At 44.2% G+C, this 22,748-nt stretch overlaps 1 protein-coding gene and 1 long non-coding RNA gene across 2 annotated transcripts; both read left to right on the top strand.

Annotated features, from left to right (window-relative positions):
* The first annotated feature begins 2,392 nt into the window (after nt 1–2,392).
* On the top strand, nt 2,393–4,261 carry LOC139999433 (uncharacterized). Its single transcript, XR_011804927.1, has 3 exons — nt 2,393–2,631; nt 3,425–3,526; nt 4,082–4,261. It is a non-coding gene; the product is annotated as an uncharacterized lncRNA (long non-coding RNA).
* A 3,043-nt stretch (nt 4,262–7,304) lies between these two features.
* LOC139999432 (cysteine protease ATG4A-like) lies at nt 7,305–10,659 on the top strand. Its single transcript, XM_072027709.1, has 4 exons — nt 7,305–7,508; nt 8,559–8,615; nt 9,767–9,878; nt 10,150–10,659. Exons 1-4 carry the CDS (start codon nt 7,473–7,475, stop codon nt 10,212–10,214), a joined length of 270 nt encoding a protein of 89 aa, XP_071883810.1. The 5' UTR covers nt 7,305–7,472; the 3' UTR covers nt 10,215–10,659.
* Nucleotides 10,660–22,748: the final 12,089 nt, after the last annotated feature.

Here is a 22,748-nt window from a genome sequence, read left to right as displayed (position 1 = left end):
CTGCTCCCCGTGGGGTCCCTCCCATGGGATGCCGTCCTTCCCCAGCTGATCCCACACGGGCTGCCCACAGGCAGCAGCTCCTCAAGCACTGCTCCCACACGGCTCCGTCCCACGGGCTCCATCCATCCATCCATCCCCCAGGAGCAAACTGCTCCAGCACGGCTCCCCCACGGCTGGGCGGCAGCTCCCCCCAGCCCCCCTGCTCCTGCGGGGGCTCCTCTCCATGGCTGCAGCTGCGGCCCGGGGCCTGCTCCTGCGGGGGCTCTCCACAGGCCGCAGCCTCCTCCAGGCCACAGCCACCTGCTCCACCGGGGGCTCCTCCACCCACAGGGGGGCAGCAGCGTGGAGATCTGCTCCATGCGGGACCCATGGGTGCAGGGGGACAGCCTGCTCCACCAGGGGCCTCTCCCTGCACAGCCCGCAGGGGAACTGCTGCTGTGAGCCTGGAGCACCTCCTGCCTCCTGCTGCACTCACCTTGGGGGCTGCAGGGCTGCTTCTCACTCCTTGCTCTTCCAGCTTCTGTTGTGCAGAAGTATTTCCCCCTGCTTACATCTGCTCTCCCAGAGGTGCAAACAACATCGCTTATTGGCTCAGCTCTGGCAAGCGCCGGGGCCCTTTTGGAGCTATCTGGAGCTGGCTGTTGTCTGGATTGTTCTCACAGACGCCATCCCTGCAGGCCCCTGCTACCAAACCCTTGCCACGTAAATCCGATCGAAGTGTATGCAGCAATTACAAAGCCGCTGTGCTTTGGGCTGTCACGATCCTCCTGCAAGTGCAGGGGAGGTGCAGGGTTGCTTTGCATTTCCAAAAGGAGGAAGAAAGCCTCCAACCCCACTGGACCTCAGCCACTTGCAGGATCCAAGCAACGCTCCCCACTTTCAGTTATCTCCCTCCCATGCACACAGTGGGAGCAAGGTTGAACAAGCACATTTTTGAAAATGTTTATCTTAATGAAGAATAAAAGAAGTCTACAACACCCAATCCCTTTGTGCACCCAAGGAAAAAATCGTGGACTATTCTGCCTCAACACTATTTTCAGACCCAATTTGTCAAGTCATCTAGCAGAGGATTTCTCTCTTGTTCACTCACTAGCTTAGTAGAGCACCAGTTTACATAGGTGCTGGAGCAGATTCCTCAACCATCTGAAGGGACTTGATCCCAGAAAAGTTCAAAACTGCAGATGACTCATGATTTTGTGGTGAAGCATCTATTAAATGAGAGCTGTTCCGCTTAGGGCACAGTGAGACAGTGGGAGAAGAACCCTGTATCTCACTGATTGAGGCTTTATAACTCTACAGAATTGTCAGTCAACAATAAATGGAAAGTGCAGGAGATATGTTCTTTCTTCCTCCTTTCCCTGCCATACATTAGCAGAGAGATTGTGGTGGGATATAGGTTCAGAGCCTCACAGAAGAAGGATTTGAACCCAGGCTCTCCACAGTCTGCACCACTGCCTTCCTGATGGCTTTTGACTATTTTATTTTATTTTATTTTATTTTATTTTATTTTATTTTATTTTATTTTATTTTATTTTATTTATTTTATTTTATTTTATTTTATTTTATTTTATTTTACTTTATTTTATTTTATTTTATTTTATTTTATTTTATTTTATTAGTATTATTATTCTTCTTTTTCTGGGTGGTGTCTAAGTCTTGGGGGGAAGAACAAACTGTGGGAGGAGGGAATGCTACTACTGTCTGTGACAGTGGTGATTTCTGGACAGTGTTAGCAACAGAGCTTCTGCAGAGAAGAGAAAATGCCAGGCAGTCTCTGTTGGTATTCCATGTACTGAGTACTGAGTGCAGTTTTGGGCTCCGCAGTATAAGAAAAAGACATAAACCTGTTAGAGAGTGTCGAAAGAAGGGCAACAAACAAGAGGGTCTCTTTTAAGAGGGGGATTGAGGTTTGTGGCAAGGTTTTGGTAGCAATTTAGGGGCTGCACTGTGCTGGACACAGCAACAGACGCACCATAAGCCAAAGTCAGACAATAAGCCAAGGTGTGTTCACGCGTGGTTTACTGTGGTTTACGTGTGGTTTACGTATAGAAGAAAGTTTTCGCCTATTGGTGAGTATACTGCAGATTTGCTGCATTGTTCTAAATTAAATAGCAAGATAAGTGATGGCATCGTAGGCTGGGAAAATATTTCTAGAGTATTAGCGCATTTTGAGCATCATTTTAACTGTTTATGCAAACATGAAGATTATTAAAATCAGTGTTTATTTATGTCTGTATGTAAACAGGTGATCATGTTGTATAGCATGCAGTAAATGGTTTGTGAATGCTGCTTGAAGAATGAAAAGAGTAAGTCAGCTCCACAAGGAATAAATGAATTTTGTTTATTTGTGCAATGCAGAGATTAGAATTAGACCAACAGCATGGAACCAAAGTCTTGCTGTGTCCCTTTTATCTGTAGGACAGTTCATGGAGGCTTCAGCAGCCCTATCTGTTTTCTAGCACTCTGAAATGTCCTCTGTGGTGCTGCACCCAGTTGAAAGCCTGCACTGATTGTGATGAACTTTCCTAACAGGAGGCACGGGTCCTTCGTCGGACGCTGGCTGGGGATGTATGCTGCGATGCGGGCAGATGATGCTGGCCCAAGCACTGATCTGCAGACACTTAGGGAGAGGTGAGTGCTGGTCCTGAGGGAACTTCGGTATTGTCTGCAGACGCTTCTTCGTAAGTACTCCATTAAAAGCACAAACCCTGAATTTATTAGTGAGACTTTCTTTGATGCCCTGGTAACAGTTCCTAATGAATCAATTCATATTCAGCTGGGTGAAATCATCCCAGCCTGAAGCAGAGAAATAGGCATAGAAGGAGAACAAATGGGGAATCCTGTCGCCATTATTTTATAAACCTTTTAGTGTAACACCCAAGTTGAGGCCAAGGGAAAACCTGCCACCGTGGGACAGTGCTCTTACCCTTCTCTTCACTACTCACTTGTCAGCAGCACGAGGTCCAAACCCCCCTGGTGCAAGCTCTTAAGCATGCATGTCACATCCCAGGATGCTGCCAGTGGAGTGTTTGGACTTTCTGTATGGATCTTATGTTGTTATTTAATGGGTGCTTAGAAATCCAACAAGGTCTAAACACAGCCTGTACTTTTAAATAATCTTGGAAGCTCAGAGATACTGGAATGGCTATCAACACGCAGCATGATCCGTCAGAATATGTTTGCAGTTGATGTTTTTGTTTTGTTTTATTTTCCCTGTTTTTACAATCTAGCCTATGATGATAAAGGGCAGCTTGATGATAAATAACAAGCTTGGAATTCTAGGAGCTCTACACAAAATGTAAATATTCGAGATGAATTGAAATGTCTTTTAACATCTCATTATAAAGCTTTCTGCTGTCTAGACATTTGATCAGTGTAATGAAAACGTCACCATTTTTTATTCTATATCAATTTTTCCTTTCAGATTGGCAATGGGAAAAACACAAAAAACAACCAGAAGAATATCACAGAATCCTACGATGCTTTCTCGACAGGAAGGCTTGCTGTTATTCAATCCACCAGATGGGTAAGAACAAACATAAACTTTCAGGTTTTTTCCACTGAAATTTCTACTGTGTTGAATCACTAATTTGCAGTATGTTAATTCATAATTTTAAAAAGTGGATGTGAAGACAATGTGTATGCTTATACAAAAATAAAAAGGTATGCAGATGGGCGCAAAGACTAGTAGTACAGAAACATTCCCTGAGACCTAAATAAAGCCATGTACTAGAATCTAGCTCTTGATAAACTCTGTAAGCCTTGGGTACCAGAGTCAGTAATGTTAGAATAGACAGTCTTGTAGCTTATTGCTGTAATTTGTAATAAAGGGCACTAACATTTGTTAACTTGTAATTCTCGTTATAGTTTAGAAGCCTTTTGTTTATTAAAGAAACTGGCACTCCCTAAGTTTTGAAAAGAGCATAGATTGAGAAAATAATTGTTATTGCTAAATACAGATTGCAGTTACTCTAGAATGTTTGACAGTCACGGTATTTACTGTATATTGTTCCCACATTCTTTATGGTCTCATTTTTCTTTGATTTTGTGTACGTGTGTCTTTTTTTCACTGTGAAAACAGCACAGGTGGGTGTTGGAGAGGGGAAGTCAATTGGAGAATGGTTTGGACCAAATACAGTTGCTCAAGTACTAAAGTAAGTGAGATCATAGCAGTCTCATTCAGAACGTACTCCCCTGGGGCAGCCAAGACAAGGCCCAGGCAGAGTTTTGAAGGCTGCATCTCCCCCTGTCCCACAGTCAGGAATGTACTTGCCATCTATTTACAAGTGCAGCATGGAATGTCATGCCAAAGCTCGGTGTGCAGGTACTGAGTTGGGAATGGGTGACCTCTAAATTTTAATAAAGGAAGAGCCTGAGGAGAAGAAACTGCAGGAAAGTCTCCTGCTATGCCGTCTGCATGCCCTCACCAGTCACACCACAGACGTATATTCCTTTCTGCACAGTGGCACAGCTCTGGCAGGTCGAGAGTGCCACCGTGTAGGTCGGAGTGGTGGTGTGAAACATCAGAGAGAAGCCATCTCGGCTGAGGAGGGAACTGAGCTGCAATTCCTCCCTTTCTGAGCAGCAGTTCTGCCAGCAAGGCTACTGGATAAAGATGGGCAGCTCCTCATAGTCTGGGAGCCACACTGAAAGGAACTGAGGCTGCTCAGTTCTCCAGGGGTACGTGGAGGTGTCTTACCTCAGGCAGGGGCTAGGCTACAGGTCCTGCGAGCTCAGCAGCAAGTCTTTGACACCCTGGAACAGGCACATGATCTGAAGAGGGAGGGGAGCTGAAGCATGCCCTGGACTCCAGATCTTTCATGGCCAAGTTTTTCATGGTGAAACGCTCACCCCCATTTCTTTCTGGCTTATTTGAAACAGCTAATTCTGCCAGTGCAGCTTAAGAGTGTAGCTCCCTTCCCCAAAGGTTTGGATTTTGCAGAAGTGGACATAAAACTGTGTGCTGCTGTCTCCCACTGAAGTTTTGGTGCCCCAAACCCTTAGCTGATTTAGCTTTTAACGCCCCATTTCTGCTGTGCACGCAGGCTCAGGCAGAAGTAATTCCACTGAATTCAGTGGAATTTCTTAAGCAAAAAGTAATCTGCAAAACTGGCATAGGAATTTTTTTCTTTTCCAGATGAGAAAAGACACAATTGGGCAAGAACCCAGTGCAGAGACTGTCGAGTGCAATAAAAAGTAATAAACTTGATGTAGTTGAACTGTTACTGTCACTGCACTTAGCAGTAAGACAAAACAGTTTGCACATGGTGCAGCGCATATGTTTTTCCTGGTACCACTCAGTACCTATTTTTCTAAAGATATTAAACATTTAATGTTTAAAGTTTTCTTTTTCTTACATGGAGACTTTAAAAAATGCAGAAAGGATGTTTTTTCTTAAGAAAAAAAAAAAAATAAATGGTTCTGAGTGTAAAGCTACCCTTTTGATCCAACTAGTTTATATTAATTAGTACCTTAATGTTTTCTAGGAAGCTTGCTTTATTTGATGAATGGAATTCATTAGCAGTTTATGTATCTATGGGCAATACGGTGGTCATTGACGACATCAGTAAGTGACACCTCATCAGTTTTCTGGTAACAGTTTCTGATTTGACTCCATTTGCCAGCATGTATCTAAACATGAACAAATACTTGGGGGGCCATGGGTTTGTCTTGCAAGGGTAAGAAGAGGGAAGAAGGACATACAAACTCAGTTGTGTTTTTTTGATCCCTGATGCCAACTTCGTGCTCACATCACTGGATGTGAAGAGCTCCTTGAAGAATTTCTACTGTCATCATTGCTGCCATTTCATTTCTCTGGCGTTTTATAGGCAAAGCTTGACACTATTAATAACATTAATAGGACATGTCACTGCAGTCTTAAATTGTCATCCCCCAATCATTGATCTAACGTCTCACTTGGACGTTCCAGCACATACTGTCTGCTAGAATTACTTCTACTAAATAGCTGTAATTGCCATGCCCGGCTCGTTTTGTCTTGGGTGCCCTATAAAGATCCCTGGCAAACTAGCTTAATTCACTACTGAGAGGAAGATCTGCTTTGTGTTCCTCTGTGCGTTGACTGATTTCTAGTTTTATTCCCGCAGAAAAAATGTGCTGGTCCCCTCCTCAGAGCAGCAGCGCGTCCCACAGCAGTGCACATTTGCACAGAAGTGCTCTTGGCCGAAGCAAGAAGGCAGGAGGCCTCTGCACAGGCTGGAAAGCCCTCTTGCTTATTATACCTCTACGACTAGGGATAAATCACATAAATCCCGTATATATTGATGCATTTAAAGTAAGGTTTTCTTTCAATTCATTGCTCGTTACTGTCAAATAAGTTTGGGTATCTGTGATGTCAGTAAAGAAATGAATGACAATTTCCTTTATTCCTTTTGAACTCCTAGGAATGCTTTAAGATGCCACAGTCTTTGGGAGCATTAGGAGGGAAACCAAAGAATGCCTATTATTTCATAGGATTTTTAGGTAAGGAAAAAAGAAACTTATTCCAAATGTGCAGATGATCAAAAGAGAACATTTTTTGAAGGGGAAATAGTAAGGGGTCTAAGCGTGAACCTCTAGAAGTAAAGAAAGATGAGAATAGAATAAAATAAATGAAGAAGCATATCTAAAAGAGTTTAGAAACAGTATGAGATGATCCTTAACAGGAGCAGAAAGTTAACAGCAAAGCTAGGTGTAAAAATAAGTGATGACATCAACAAGAGCAACATACTGAGAATAGCTGATAGCATTTGACAAGTGTATTGGTCAAATGTCACTTTTATTTTCTTGTATTTCAAAACTGTTTCTGATAGCAGTATCTTTTTCACCTTTTGCATACCTTCTGTTATTAAGTATTGCTCTAATTAATTTAAAATGCATTCCTTCAGATTTCACCCCACTTTGGGCCAAAATTTTGCAACCCTATTTTGTCCTTTTGTAAAACCTAACCTGTTTTAGTTAGGCTTTTTTGTTCCAATTTCTGAATGAATGCCTAATGGGATTACAGATTGCATCTGTGAACATCCTGTACCTTTTAATCTGTCAAATGTTAGTGTTTACAACACTTGAGATTTAAAAAAAAAAAAAAAAAAAGTACTGGATCTCACATGGAAAAATAAAAGTATGCGACAAAGATAGAACATAACCACCCAAAAAATTACAGTAATAGGTGACAATAGGAAGTTATACTAAATACCCTGTGGGAAACGCTGTGTCTAAACCTTCCGATTCTCTTAAAGAATCCCTAGCTGGAAAGTCTAGATTATACTGACTGCAATGGCAATCTAATTTCTATTTTACAGTTCTGGACCAAGTGCTTATTAATGTCACTTGCTTATTTTTAACATACGGCTTTTACCCATCCGGGCAATGAGCTGATCTATCTGGACCCTCACACCACTCAAAGCTTTGTAGATTCAGAAGAAAATGGCACGGTTGACGATGAGAGTTTCCACTGCCAGGAAGCCCCACATAGAATGAAGATCATGAATTTGGACCCTTCAGTAGCTTTAGTAAGTGTCAGGAAATCTGGAATGCATGTACTTTATCTCAAAGTAATGTCTCTCTACATTGGTAAGGGCAGCAATGCATCTCCTTGAACAGAACCAAGATCACAAAGCTGTCTTCTGTGATCAACACATAGTAGTTTGTACATAACTACATGGAGAATCTTAGGGCAAGTGGGGAGCTGTCTGTACTGTAGGGAGCTCGCTTTGTTTTCTTTACTGAGCAGCTTTTACTTCTTTCAAGAGGCATTATAATGGTCAGAGCAAGGAACTGAAACAGGTTAACGTGTTTTATTCTATCACTACTTTATGTTTGGTCACCTCTAGACAAGTTACTTAAACTTACTTTCTATCATAAGTTGAAAATGTTTAAGTGGAATTATTGTATTTCACCCCAAATTACAAATACAAATGTATTATTTGTAATTCACCCAAAATGTCATGGGGGTACTGTGGTATTTGAAAAAATTGGATCTGATCCCATGCCAGTATCCTGTGATTGGGTGATTGGCAGTTGTCACCAGTGGGATGTGTTTCTAAAGCTTTAAACAATCTGTAAAGATACCGGTATCTGTCATTCATTCACATACCTGTTTTTTAATACTGCTGCTTTTTAGAAAGTTTTTTTGTTTTGTTTTGTTTTAATACTTAACTACGTAAGTGTGCAAAATGTGGCATGATGCAACGAGACAGACAAAATCATAATGAAGAGCAAATATTTTCAGTATAGATACCAGAATGGAAATGTTCCTTAGGTGGTCCATCATCTACAAGTTTTCAGCTTCTGCTGATACCTGGACTGTAGGAACTGGGTGGCGCTCCATGGAGGAGCACACAGGAGCTGCTGCTATTTTTTGCTTGACTATTTCGTTAGGGGTTTGCAGGGCCTTGTTCTCCCCGTGGGTTCTCTCCCTAGAGCTGCCACATATTTGGAGTCTTATATCTACTGATCGTACAGGGCATTACTGTATCAGAGGTCAAACCGCCTTACCTGCTGGTACCACATACCTACCATCTGCAAAGGTAAAACTCTGTGTGTTTGTTTTTTCCCCTAAGGGCTTCTTTTGCAAAGAAGAATGTGATTTTGATAACCGGTGTAGTCTTGTACAAAAGGTAAGAGTGGGAACTTAGCATCTCGATTTGTTCTTTATAAAGTCTGGTTTTTATTGTCTGTTTTTTGTAAAATTTTCCTTTGCATTTTCCTTTGTATACAAATTGTATGAGCCATGGAGAAGAATGCATTAAAGCATCAGGGTAAGGCAATACTACTGAATTGCTAATTGGAAATTGTTCAGCACTTTACCAGCCACAAACCCTGCCAGTTGGAAAATGGGTGTAAACATCCACACTTGAAGGTGTTACTGGGTGACACTTGCTTTTAACTTCTAATTCTCACTAAATGACTAAGGTTTAACTGCCATATTGTAGTGATGTATCAATGATTTGCTTCCTGATCCTTTTTTATTGTTTGACATAATAGATTGCGTGTTCTAATTATGACTGTTAGTCCCTGCTATCTTAAAGATCTGATTCTGTAAGTGCTGCAGGCCTCTAGCTCCTGCTGATCTAGGGAGAACAGAAGGTGCTGGCTGCCACAGGAAACAGACTTGAGGATGTTTCTGCATGCAGCTGTTAAGCTAAGCACCAGACGTCTGAATGTAAAGTACCATCAACCTCTAAGGGCATTTATTTAAAAAAAAAAAAAATCATCTAAGGAAAACAGTTTGTAAATAACTGAAATACAGGACAGAAGGTAACTTCTCTTTGAAGAGGAATAGCGTTTGGCTTCAGGAACACCTTTTTTCCTGACCAAAACCTGTCCTTCAAAATCTGATGCGTTTTTTTTTTTTTTTTTCCCGTTTGGAGGAGCTGATAGATCTGTCTTTTGTGCTATTGATCAACAGAAAACTTGAGGAGAGTTCTATGCAAGCAACTTTCTTTTAAAAAGCAGAAAATATTGTACATTCCTAGTGTGCTTGCTACATGTCAACAAAATTACAGGTTTGCAGATATCAAAGCTGATATCAAAAGATGATAAGACTGATAATTTGTAGTACAGTTCAAGAGATCTGTCTTCCAGATGTGTTTTAACTAGGGATGTATTACAGAGACCATGGTGCTTGGATTTCACAGTATGTCTGTATAAAGACTTTATTTTCCTGATGGACATGCGTAATTAAAAAACACTTTCAATTAAGCAGACACGTTTTGTGTTTGAAGCGTCTCCCGAGCCAGCTTTTAAAATGAAAGCATTCTGTCCTCAGGAGATTCTAAAGCAGCAGAGTCTACGGATGTTTGAGCTGGTCCAGAAGCACCCGCCACACTGGCCTCCTTTCATACCTCCAACAAAACCAGAAGTGACAACCACAGGAGCAGGTAAGGCACCGATTAAAAGCCTAATTGTGCAATGTTATGTTCCTCGTTAGCAAATAAAAGAATAATCACAGGTAGAATAACTATCCTTTGTGAGTGTCAAGCAATATATAGCAGGCATGTATCCAAACAAGCCATACAATTGCTAGCACAGATTTTTTTTTTTCACTCTTACAAAGTACTTTTCTGGAATGCGTCTTTCAAAGTTGTTTTTTTAAGTGAACAAAATCAGGCATGTCTTTAGAAGCATTTTTTTCTTTATCTTTTTTTACAGAACTCATTGAATCTACTGACAAGCTATTTGAATTGGAAGAAGAATTTGAAATCCTGAGTGTGTGAAGGAAACTGTGGTGACTCTTCTGAGTGTTGAATATATTGGTAATATTATTGCATTGACTTAAACAGCCATGTTAGCCCCGAAGTGCCTGAAATTATGGATAACAGAGCACAGAAATCTAGTAGCATCCAAAACTCCAAGGGCAGTTTAACACACAAGCTTCCCCGGATGGAAAGGCAGTAAGAGATCTTGTGATAAGATGCTTAAAGGGAATCTCTTTTTAACGTACCTTACCTGGAGACAAACGGGCCTTTGAGATTAAGGCAAAAATACATGTATCACTGGGCACCATGTTTGGAGAAAGGGATAACCCAAATGGATATTTCTTGCTCTCATATAATAATGCAATAGTTTAGTTCTTCAAGCAAAACAGTCTTCAGTTAAGGAGGATGTTTACTTCTGTTCCCTCCTGTGGGCTGCGTCATAGCAAAAATACATCGTCTTGTTTAAAAGATGGACTGGATCAGGAGAAAATTGTTTCCTTGTTAAATATTTTAACATGTATTTGAGCAACCAGACTTTATTACAAAAATGTTTCTGTAAAAGGAACTATGTCTAATGGATACATTTTGCAATAGCCTTCCTGTTTCTGGGAGACCTCAAGAGGAACAGGAGCCTCAAATAGTTGATACAGATCACAACCACTGTTATAGTTATGGTATATTTCACCTTGACCTTAAAATTCAAATGATTAAAACTTAGGTTATTTCTTTCCGAGTTAAAACGAGTCAAAGGTGGTTTAACTGTACCTTATTTATTTTAGAATAGATTTACACAAGTTTCTCTGTTACAGCACTTTATCTGTGCATCTAATAAATTTCTTAAGCTTTTCTTAGGTTGTATGATGCTATGTTTGGTTAATTTGTGTGAACTAAATATAAACCAGGTTATCTTAAAACTTAATATAGAAGCGTACACAGATTACTGAATTGTTGCTTTTTGACTTCTTGCCTTTTGAAATCTGTTTTGGTAGAAGTGCCTTAACCCTACAGGTTTATCAGAACAGCCTGGGCAGTTTTATTTCTAAGGCAGAGAATCTCTCTCTAGCAGCCAAGAGAAAAACAGTTCAGAATAAAGAAAGGCAAAGATTTTTAATCCATGCTGAAGTTCCTTTTCACTACCAGACAGTCCCCCTTGTGGTCATGTTGTCATGCTAGTGTAATGAACATGAACTGCAGACTTTCATCTTCACCAATAAATGACAACATAGAGAAATACTGAATATTGTCTCCTCTAACTTGCACCTCTCGATCAGGGCCACTGTTTTTTCAAACAAAAGAGTTAACGAGATCCTATTGCATCTTGTTTAATGTTTATTAACTACAGTTTGGAAACCACAAACCTAGAAAAAAAATATCATTTCCTTATTTTATTAAAACATATATAAAACATATATAAAACATATATAATATATATATATAACACATATTGTGTTGTAAAGCCCACAATTCCATACCAATGACAACAAAACAATCATCTAATTGAGCATGCAGTTTTCATTAACCTGTTTTTTTGTTTCTTTTTTTTTTTACAAATACCCAACAACACATACACATGTGTTGTGTTGTGTTTTTTTCCATCATTTCTCACTGAAGCAATACCCATCCTGTATCAGATCTGTGTCATTACTCTAATTTTTGTTCCTAATGTACTTGAAAAACTTCTTAACTCTATTGATTGCAACAGTGGACATTTTTCCCTCCGATCTTAACTCCATTTATCAATTACTTATTCTCTTCAATTCCTGCTTTTAAGAGATGGTTAGGTATTCACCATCTCTCACTCTTATTTATAGCTTTTCTTTTCTTTTTCAGTAGTTCAGCCCTAGTCAACTCGGAGGTGGGCAGCAGCAGCTTCTATGGAGCACCTATGCTGGAAAAAAAAAAAAAAAAAGTTGAGCCTTGAGGGAAAAGGAAGGTGGGAGAGCCAGATGGGGCAAGAGGAAGGGAGGTGGTTTGACCAGGACACCTTGAGGGTCTGGGAAGAGAAGAAATGGATGGGTGCTTAAGAAATGAGCAGCATCACAGCCTACATACGGAAGAATTGTGACGAGCAGTTTAGAAATGTGAGCGATTGGTGGTCTTGTGTTGATCGGCAGCTGTGCTCCATGGTTATAGCTGTAATTTCAGCAGTTTACTGTGTAAGCCGCATGTTGCCACTTCCTTGATCAAGGCAATGCTGTTCAGTTGCAGGGAAGAGGGGCAAGACTCAGGGAAGAAACGGAACGGAGAAAACTGTACACTGTGGATATGCACACGTAGCCATAAAATCAGTGCTGGACAGAAACAGAGAAAGAGAGACAGACAGACAGACAGACAGAACGAAAGGAGGGAAGGAAGGAAGGAAAGAAGGAAGGAAGGAAGGGAGGGAGGGAGGGAGGGAGGGAGGGAGGGAGGGAGGGAGGGAGGGAGGGAGGGAGGGAGTGAGGAAGGGAGGGAGGGAGGAAGGTAAAGGGAGAAAGAAGGAATACCCCACACTCATAAAAGTGAGAAAGATCCAGGTGTAAAAGAACGTAAAAGAAAGACAACTGTCATGTTGTGGTCTGATAGTTTCTGGGAGAAAGCAGAAACCCAGCAATTCTGTCTTTCCTACTCCTCCAAACCAATTCCGTTGACAACTCTGAATGCTTCCAGCTAGAAAAAAAAGGAAGAATGAAGTGGAGGGCTCCTTGCCATCACTGTATTTCTGGAGCAGATTTCTGGATAGTCCCCGCAGCCAGCTGTAGGGCCTGTGCCAGGCTTGGAGTGGCTGCAGGAAACATGCCAGGGGCTCGAGGTGCTGCAGGGAACATGCCAGGGGCTGGAGGGGCTGCAGGGCGAGTGACACGGGTTTGAGGGGCCTCAGGTCCCAGCGCAGTGGTTGAAGTCGATGCAGGGAACATCAGAGTTGTTGGAGGGGCTGCAGGTAAAATGCCAGGGGTTGCGGGGGCTGCAGGGTGCTGAGTCACAGCTTTGCATCAGGTCAAGACGCATTTTCCTAGAACCATCCATTTCCTCCTGAAGGGGCTGAATAGCATGGAACGGTCTTCAAAATGCACAGAGCAGACCCCAGCAAACGTAGGGATGCTGCTAGCAAGTAGGGAACCTTTTTGTTGCTGTTGTTAACATTGTTTCACGACAATAGATGCAAACATGTATCTTGAGTTGAGGGCAAAGGTTACCTTGGATCTGAAGCACACAGGCGTTCACTAATGTCCCCCCATCCGGAGTGAATCCACAACGACTCGGAAGGAAAACTAAAGTCCAAACCAGTGCACTGGGATAAAGAGAGTTTAATAGGGTAGAAAAGGAATAAAAACAATATAATCAATATTAATATCTATAATTTATAATATAATAACGTATAAAAATTGTTTAATTAATAAGATTAAATAATAATCATCATAATTTTATAGTAATAAAACAACGCCATACTGTACAACACAGTCAATAAAGTGGATTTAATGCAATAAAAATAAAACCCATTTATCCCATCCCAATGAGTTCCTATCCCCATCATCACTTCCCATCCCACTGATCATTTCCTATCCCAACAACGTCCCAGTTCTGATCCCAAGGCTGAATTCCCAACTCCCACCCACCCATCCAGCCAGCCATGCACCCATTTTCTGCATTTTCAGGTCACAAGACTCTGATGAAGGCCACCTCAGCCTTTTCCCCGAAAAAAAAGCTGCTCTTTATTGTGAAAAACTTCACTTTTGCACAACACTGCAGACCCAGCCAAGATGGTCCTGCAAGACAAGGTGAAACAAACATACAAAACCCATATGGAGGTAAATTGGTTCATCTAAACAAATTCCTACCACGAAATCCTGATCCTCAATCTCAGCACCGATGAAAAAAGAGGATACAGTTCCCTCCTCCAAGGTCCCTCTCTGCCCCTGCTCCCCGTGGGCTCCTCTCCACGGCTGCAGCTGCGGCCCAGGGCCTGCTCCTGCGGGGGCTCTTTTTTGCACCTAAGTGCTGTTAACCATCCCAGGCATTTGTTGTTCACATGGTGAATAAGTGCTGTTTTGGATTTACAGAGATAATCTGTAGATTTGGTTCCAAAGGGGTTCAAATTCAGGCAAGGCAGTGAGAGCTTTGTGGGCTGCAGGAGAACCAAAATGCAGGAACTGTCAGGGCTCATCCTCACCTGGGACCAACTCTCATTTGGTCTTCTTTGGAGAGAAAGCCAAGCCAGCCAGATGGCTTCCACTACTTCTATGGGAGTGACATTGGGATTGATCTTTAAAATGAAATGAAGCAGAAGGCTGTGGGTTCTCCAGCCTTCAAGATATGCAGCACTTGGCTGGGAAGGTTTCTTCCGTTCCTATGGATTTGAAGAATTAGGGCTGAAAGAAGCAGCAGGACCCTAGGGCCATATTCTGTCATCTCTATGGAAACTCCTGACGGGAATTACCTCCCTACTGGTGTCAAACTGCAGGCAGGCAAACGGGTGTGGTCTCCTCTCTGTGCAACTCCCCAATCCATGGTGTCTCTTTGCATGTGTGAAATTGCATGTGTATAGGGGGTGTGGTGGCAGAAGAGGGAAAGCCTCTTCTGATGGGTCCTAAAGCTGTGAGTCTGACCCTTCTGTGACTGTGCTGAAAGCGATCCTGGGGATAGAAGGGAGAGTGATCCAGCTGCACATCATGAGACGGGGAAGAGACAGAGGCTCTGGCGTGCACTGCTGACTGGTTTGCCTCGGTGGGGTTGGAGTGAGGAAGCTGTACCCTCCTCTGTTAGCACAAAGGAGAGGAGTTATTCCACGCTATTTTTCCTCCTCTTTGTATGAATGGACAGACTGCACAGTTGGTTAAGGCCGTAGCTACTGAAGACAAGAACTCGATTGTCTGCTGCTCTTCAGGCAGAAGGCAGAAGGAATCAAGAGACAGGACTGGCTCTGTCTGCATACTGCAGTAGACGCACTTTTTTGCATCTTCTGTGCGTGAAAAAGTATGTTTTAATTGATAAGAATCCCAAGGGCCTAGAAATACTGCAGTTTTAGGATAAATCTGGTATAAACTGAGTGTCCTGAGGATTTTGAGTACTCCATTTCCGTGGCCAGACCAACAGAAACTCCAGGGCAATAGGAAACACAACTTTCTCTCTCTTATCCTAAATTTCTCCACTTGTTATCTCCTGACCAGCAATTTACAGGAAAGTTACAGGAAAGTGAGGGAAAATATTTGAACTATTTATACACCAGTGCAGGTGGTGCCATGTTAACTTCACTCTTTTGCAAGATCTTGTTTGCTAACAGCAAGTTATGGCCCCTAGGGATGTTTTACCTTGAGGGAGGGAATGGGGGCACACCAAAACAAGTAGAACAAGCAAAATACTGTGGGGTGGAGCTGACAAAACAACAAACAAACAAACAAACGACAAAAAAACAACTACCACCACAGACCACCCACTAGTGCCGTGCTTTTCATACTGAAGTGAGGAAAGAGCAGAGCATCCTTGCAGTAACTTCATGCCTCAAAACCCTCCTTTGTCACTCTTCCTGCACTTGTGTAACAGTTGCTTGCAGGTCTGTTTCCTTTCTTATTTCAGGACTGGAAGATGGCTTCATGGACAAAACAGACTTGGCTTGGGGAAGAGTAATTGAATTTATTGCCAACTGATCACAAAGTAGGACAGTGAGAATTTAAAAACTTTAAAACCAACCAACCAACCAACCAAACAGAAAACCACCTCGCCACACTACCTCCATCCCAGGCTAAACCTCAGTCTTGATTCTTCTATCTATTTCCCACGGAGCAGTGGGGGGTGGTTGGAGGATGTTGGGGACTGGAGGTTGCAGGCTCTGTTGCTCCTTCATCGTATTTGGCAATTTTATTGATGGTAGCGCTCCCCACCCCTCCCATCCCCTCTTTTCCCTTCCCTCCACTCCCCTGCCCTCCCCTATGCTCCCTGTTCTTTCTGACCAACAGTATGATAGATTCGGGTGGGTGGTCAGCACGTGGGGCTACGGAGAGGACATGTACACAAAGATTTGGCTCCAGATCCAAAATGACATGTATTTGGCAATTTTATTTATGGTAGCACTCCCCTCCCCTCCCCTCCCCTCCCCTCCCCTCCCCTCCCCTCCCCTCCCCTCCCCTCCCCTCCCCTCCCCTCCCCTCCCCTCCCCTCCCCTCCCCTCCCCTCCCCTCCCCTCCCCTCTTTTGCCTCCCCTCCCCTCCCCTCCCCTCCCCTCCCCTACCCTCTTTTGCCTCCTCTCCCCACTTTTGCCTCACCTCCCCTCCCCCCCATCCTCTCCCCTCCCCTCCCGTCTCCTCCCCTCCCCTACACCCCCTCCCCTATGCTCCCTGTCCCTATACTCTGCTACATTCCCCTCCCCTATACTACCCTACACACTCCTACACTTCCCTCCCCTATCCTACCCTAAACTCCCGTTCGCTACACTACCCTACATTACCCTATGCCCCCCTCCCCTACACTCTCCTACACTCCCCTCCCGTATCCTACCCTACACTCCCCTAAACTCCGATCCCCTACACTACCCTATACTCTCCTATGCTCCCCTCCCCTCTAACACGCTACACTACGCTACCCTACCCTACCCTACCCTACCCTACCCTACCCTACCCTACCCTACCCTACCCTACCCTACCCTACCCTACCCTACCCTACCCTACCCTATCCTATCCTATATTATCCTATCCTATCCTATCCTATCCTATCCTATCCTATCCTATCCTATCCTATCCTATCCTATCCTATCCTATCCTATCCTATCCTATCCTACCCTCCCCCTGCCCTCCCCTCCCCTCCCTTCCTTTTATTCCCTCCCCTTCCCTCCCCTCTTGTCTTCTTCTCTCCTCTCTTCTTTCTTTCGGGTAACTTCAAATCGCTTCAGTCGTTCTCATAGCTCCTATCCCTGGCTGATTCACGGGAACCCATCAGCAGCAACCAGAAGCGCTCCAGCTGCTGTGTCACTGGTCGAGCAACAGTCTCCAACTGGGAATCGCTGACTTCGTTGTGTGGCTCAGACAGGTGCCCTGCAGTTCCACCGTGGCCTGGACGTTTCCTCTTGCTGTGTCCCCACCTACAGCGCACTTCTGCTTAGAAGCAGCAGCAGGCTTTGCAAGATGTCCCACTCCTTCCATTTTCAGTGGTTTAGCTTGGCTAGCCGGGTGGTGTCTGTCAATAGAAGACAACAACGAGATTTGGGTTAGAAACAGCTAACTGAGTAGTTCCTTTGCACAAGGGCAAGGAATATCTACCCCTTCCTACTGGAGGCTGCAGTGTCAGAGATAATGACGGGTCCTTCCGAGAGCTTTGAAATATCCCTTGGGGATGCTGAGTCCAGAGGACCAGAGCAAACCTGTCTAAAGTACACCGTGGAATCACTCGGAATGACTTCCTAGCAGAAGCATGTGTCTGATACGGCTTCAGCTGCTTGCAGTGTTCTTCTTCACCTCCTACCTAAATTCAGATGAGAGATCTCAATGAAGATGGAAAGGTTGAGAAATAGAGAAATCACTGATGTGCTTTGAGAACTTCTAAGGACTGAGTACTGCATCAATCCCATGTTGTAACATTAAGGATTGGTTAGAAAAGCAAACGTTAAAAACAAGGAAAGGGGAAGAACAAGTAAGCTTTCTTAAAGTATCTATTCTATTTAAGGTATCTTTAAAGAAGTAAGTAAGTACTGAAATATATATGCAGATAGAGAGAGAGAGAGAGAGAGAGAGAGAGAGAGAGAGAGATACAGAAACCTAAGAGTCTGCTGTGCAGGTTAGCTTCTTGCTCTCTTTTCTAAAAGTCACAGTGAATGCAGCATCTGTGTGCGTTACAAGCATTACCCTCAGTCCAGCACAGGTACACACGAGAGGTCAGCCTGCAGGTTGCGGAGGCAAAGCAACTGCTCTGGCTGGATGTGAAGAGCCAAGACAGAAGTTGCTGTCAGGGAAAAGATACACAGAGGGGATGAAAAAGACGGAGTGTGCTTCCGACCTTCACAACTTCTAAGCAAGCGGAGATGAGGTTGTGGAAGAAGCAAATAAGCTGTTGATCTAGAAGCAGCCTGAAGATTGTCCTTAAGCAGGGCCTTGCATTCTTCATTTTTACAGCATTGCTTGCCTTCAAGTGCACGACGATGATTTTATGAACTTTCTACCACTACAGAAATGCACCGGATTCTTTCACAAAACTTACGGGTGGTACTTGGCAATATTGGTCAGCATTCTCTATTTCCTTCTTCATCTCAATTCTCTTTTGGCCTGTGAAGCTTTCCAGATCAGAGGAGAAGATCCACGGTAATACGGAGCTTTGGATACTGCAAAGGAAACGAAGAATCCTACTGACAACTCTTTTCAACCTCGCCTGCAAGCATCACAGAAAAGAACACCGAAAGAACACCGCTTTATCATGGGAAGCATACATTGGAGCATAGGTGTCCTATAGCTGAAGCGAGGTGAAGCAGGTTCCACACAAGGTGAAGGAGCACACCCATAAGCATTTCCATAAAGCCGTGTTTTCAAACAAAGGGTTAAGATTTAGATTTTCTTACAAGTGAAGAATGAAGAAATAAAAGAAAAAGAAAATTACCAGGACATCCAGTTTTCCTCTAGCTTGCTTTGCTTCTTTCCGAATCTGAGTCTGGAGTGACAGTCAGGGAGCAGCGTTGTGCAGAAATGCCAAAGCCTCCCCAGCTGGTTGTACCTTCATCAGCAAGGGCTTTGATACTGCTGCCTCCTCAGCAACATCAGCCATTTCCGAGGAAAGCTGGTGTCCATCAGGTCAAATAGGAATGGGAAATCCCTCTTGCCACAACTTCACACTCACACCAGAGTTGGCAGGACAGGCCGATGGACAGAGAAGCGTCTGCAAGAGTGTTAGAAAACAGACTTTAGATTTCCGTCAACCCAGGAAGAATTACTTGCTCATCCCTTCAAAGTGAACTCTGAGTAGAAGGAGGGGATCCCAAGCTGCATTCCTGACATCTATGCTGCAAAGTCATCCAATGGGACATGTTACTGGACCAGCCTGTTACGAACAGAAACAGGACTTTGAGGTTATGCTGTTGGATTAGAATTAAGCTCAAAGAGTTAGTCCTTTGACGTGTTTTTGTTTGCAAGTGTTTTCACTGCTTCCCAGACAATGTCTCCAGCAAGCTAGCTGCTTGCTTCATTTGTTCTGTTCTGTTCTGTTCTGTTCTTTTTGATTCTGTTTTGTTTTGTTTTCTCAGCCAGGATTCTTAGAGAAATGAGATTAAAGTGATCATATTGTATGTCCACCCATCCCTCCCTCCCCTTCGCTTGTCCAGAGCTTTTACCTCGTCCAGCAGCTTGAATGAACTCGATCCTAGGCGCAGTTGTGTCCAAGCCATTCTGTTCCTAGACGTGTTGTGAGAACAGACAGCTAAGTAGTGGGGAGAGGACGTGCTGCTGTCTGCAGTGTGACCTCAGCGCTTACCAAACAGTAGGGAATACACAGAGAAGGGCCTTAGGAGAACTTCAAGCCCCAGATACGTTTTATGTGGAAACCATATTTCCCAAGATAACACTGCACACAACTGCATAATCAAAAGGGATTCATTTCTTGGTTCATTCAACTCCTAGGTTTTAGTTTTAAAACATGTCTGTCTTGGCTTAAAGCACTCTTCCAATCTCTATTTCCAGTTCCTAGGATTTCCTGAAATAGGGAATCCCACTTTTTCCTTTTACAATCTCCCAGTCTCTTCTTTTTTACCTCTCCCCAAGAAACTTAGCACTGCTCTCTTCATACTTGACAACTAGATATGGAGCTGTATCAGCCAGAAGGAAGTTTCCTTCACACTTTCTGCTTCTTACGGTATCTGGGCTCTTACCTTTACACTTACTCACCCTTCCTACATTAGCACAAAGAAAGCTGTTTGGGAGATCTGATGTCTTGTTTTCCAGAAACTGCCCTGAATCACCTTTACGAGAGCTGTCCCACGCTGCGAGCACAAGTCTTGCAGTCTGGCCAGATATTTGCCTTCTAAGTCAATAACCAAATCTGTTACAAAGGTAAGAACATGTAATTAATGGAAAGGAAATCCTTTTATCCTTTTATTTTGATCCAAATTCACTTTTTTTTTTTTTTTTTTTTTTTTTTTTTTTTTTCTAGTCCAAGAATGAATCGTGGAGAACCACCAAAACTCAGGTGAGAAATGAAATGACAAATGTTAAGGTCAGGCAGCTTGCCCACTGCCATTGCTACCCTGAAAGCAGATGGAGTGCATCTTCATACGCCACAGCCTGAGACACTAGTCGACAGGCCAGCCCGTGTGAGGAAGTCCATTGCTGCCTGAATTTTAACATGACAGGGGGACTTTTAAGCCTCTTGTTTATGCTTTAGTACTTGCGGTCTATGGGAGGACCACAGCACACTCTTCTCTGTCTCCCCTTATTTGTTGATGGTCTGTAGGAAGAAGAGAACGTGCAGAGGCCCTCACCCGTACATTGGGTCTGTTCTCACTCTGTGCAGCTCCATCATTGAGCAAAGTACCAACCTTGAGGCTTCTGTAAGGACTTGACACAAACTACAGAATACTACAATGAAGCATTCACAACAAAACCACATTTTTTTCCTCAGCCAAGCATCAAAACACTTACAGAAGGGCATGGTCCCTCTCTGTGCACCTCAAGGGGAGATCCACAAATCCTCACGTGCTTTCATCGCATCCAGCACCCTTCTCTGTGCCTCCCAGCTAAACGTGCACAGAGGCAGCTGTTGCCAAAGTGCTGTGGTGACACAATTCAGTTCTGTTTCTGAAGTCATCACCGCAGGCGCCTCCCAGTGACGGCACAACACTCTCTGTTGCTAATGCATCTGTCTCAGAAACAGCTAGGGAAGTACCACTATGCCCAAACTGACTTGAATTAGAGTAGTTCCCAAATTATTCCCTGCTCCCCTACATCTGTGGAAGGTGGGTGATCAATCTTTTCCTTGAGAAAGGACTACAGAGCAAAAGAGCTTGATTCTGAGACGTTGCCCGTCCTTGTAGAGCAGTTCACCTTTGATTTCCATGTCAGAAAAAAGAAGGTGAAATCAACAATTCCCTTCCTCTGAGCTGGGAATAGGAAAGAAGCCCAATTCTCCAGGAAGCCTTCAAAAGGAAACTCTGCATTTCTTTGTTAAACACCTTGTTTAATTTCTTGAAAGAAATCTTTCCCAGGACTTTGCAACTGCGGTGGTTCGAAGCGGGTGGGCAGCCGAGTTCCACCACGGCCGCTCTCTCACTCCCCCTCCTCAAAGGGAAAGGGGGAGAAAATACGATGCAAAGGGCTCCAGGGCTGAGATAAGGACAGGGCGATGGCTCAACAAGTATCGTGACGGGCAAAGCAGACTCAGCAGAGTGACCCTCAGGGTCCCTCCCTGCCCCTGCTCCCCGTGGGGTCCCTCCCATGGGATGCCGTCCTTCCCCAGCTGATCCCACACGGGCTGCCCACAGGCAGCAGCTCCTCAAGCACTGCTCCCACACGGCTCCGTCCCACGGGCTCCATCCATCCATCCATCCCCCAGGAGCAAACTGCTCCAGCACGGGTCCCCCACGGATGGGCGGCAGCTCCCCCCAGCCCCCCTGCTCCTGCGGGGGCTCCTCTCCATGGCTGCAGCTGCGGCCCGGGGCCTGCTCCTGCAGGGGCTCTCCACAGGCCACAGCCTCCTCCAGGCCACAGCCACCTGCTCCACCGGGGGCTCCTCCACCCACAGGGGGGCAGCAGCGTGGAGATCTGCTCCATGGGGGACCCATGGGTGCAGGGGGACAGCCTGCTCCACCAGGGGCCTCTCCCTGCACAGCCCGCAGGGGAACTGCTGCTGTGAGCCTGGAGCACCTCCTGCCTCCTGCTGCACTCACCTTGGGGGCTGCAGGGCTGCTTCTCACTCCTTGCTCTTCCAGCTTCTGTTGTGCAGCAGTATTTCCCCCTTCTTACATCTGCTCTCCCAGAGGTGCAAACAACATCGCTTATTGGCTCAGCTCTGGCAAGCGCCGGGGCCCTTTTGGAGCTATCTGGAGCTGGCTGTTGTCTGGATTGTTCTCACAGATGCCATCCCTGCAGGCCCCTGCTACCAAACCCTTGCCACGTAAATCCGATCGAAGTGTATGCAGCAATTACAAAGCCGCTGTGCTTTGGGCTGTCACGATCCTTCTGCAAGTGCAGGGGAGGTGCAGGGTTGCTTTGCATTTCCAAAAGGAGGAAGAAAGCCTCCAACCCCACTGGACCTCAGCCACTTGCAGGATCCAAGCAACGCTCCCCACTTTCAGTTATCTCCCTCCCATGCACACAGTGGGAGCAAGGTTGAACAAGCACATTTTTGAAAATGTTTATCTTAATGAAGAATAAAAGAAGTCTACAACACCCAATCCCTCTGTGCACCCAAGGCAAAAATCGTGGATTATTCTGCCTCAACACTATTTTCAGACCCAATTTGTCAAGTCATCTAGCAGAGGATTTCTCTCTTGTTCACTCACTAGCTTAGTAGAACACCAGTTTTTTCAACTGAGCCACTGTTTTTTCAAACAAAAGAGTTAACGAGATCCTATTGCATCTTGTTTAATGTTTATTAACTACAGTTTGG

The sequence above is a fragment of the Anas platyrhynchos genome, chromosome 25 (genome assembly GCF_047663525.1).
Source record: "Anas platyrhynchos isolate ZD024472 breed Pekin duck chromosome 25, IASCAAS_PekinDuck_T2T, whole genome shotgun sequence".
In the NCBI taxonomy this organism is placed as follows: domain Eukaryota; kingdom Metazoa; phylum Chordata; class Aves; order Anseriformes; family Anatidae; genus Anas; species Anas platyrhynchos.
Note: the sequence above shows the minus strand (reverse complement) of the source record. Positions and strands in the feature narration are given on the sequence as shown.

Excerpts from the sequence above, each read along its gene's own strand:
- LOC139999432 (XM_072027709.1), top strand. The coding sequence starts at position 7,473 with ATGAAGATCATGAATTTGGACCCTTCAGTAGCTTTA. Across the intron at positions 8,616-9,766 it reads GGTGTAGTCTTGTACAAAAG|GAGATTCTAAAGCAGCAGAG; the intron begins GTAAGAGTGGGA and ends TTCTGTCCTCAG. Across the intron at positions 9,879-10,149 it reads AGTGACAACCACAGGAGCAG|AACTCATTGAATCTACTGAC; the intron begins GTAAGGCACCGA and ends CTTTTTTTACAG.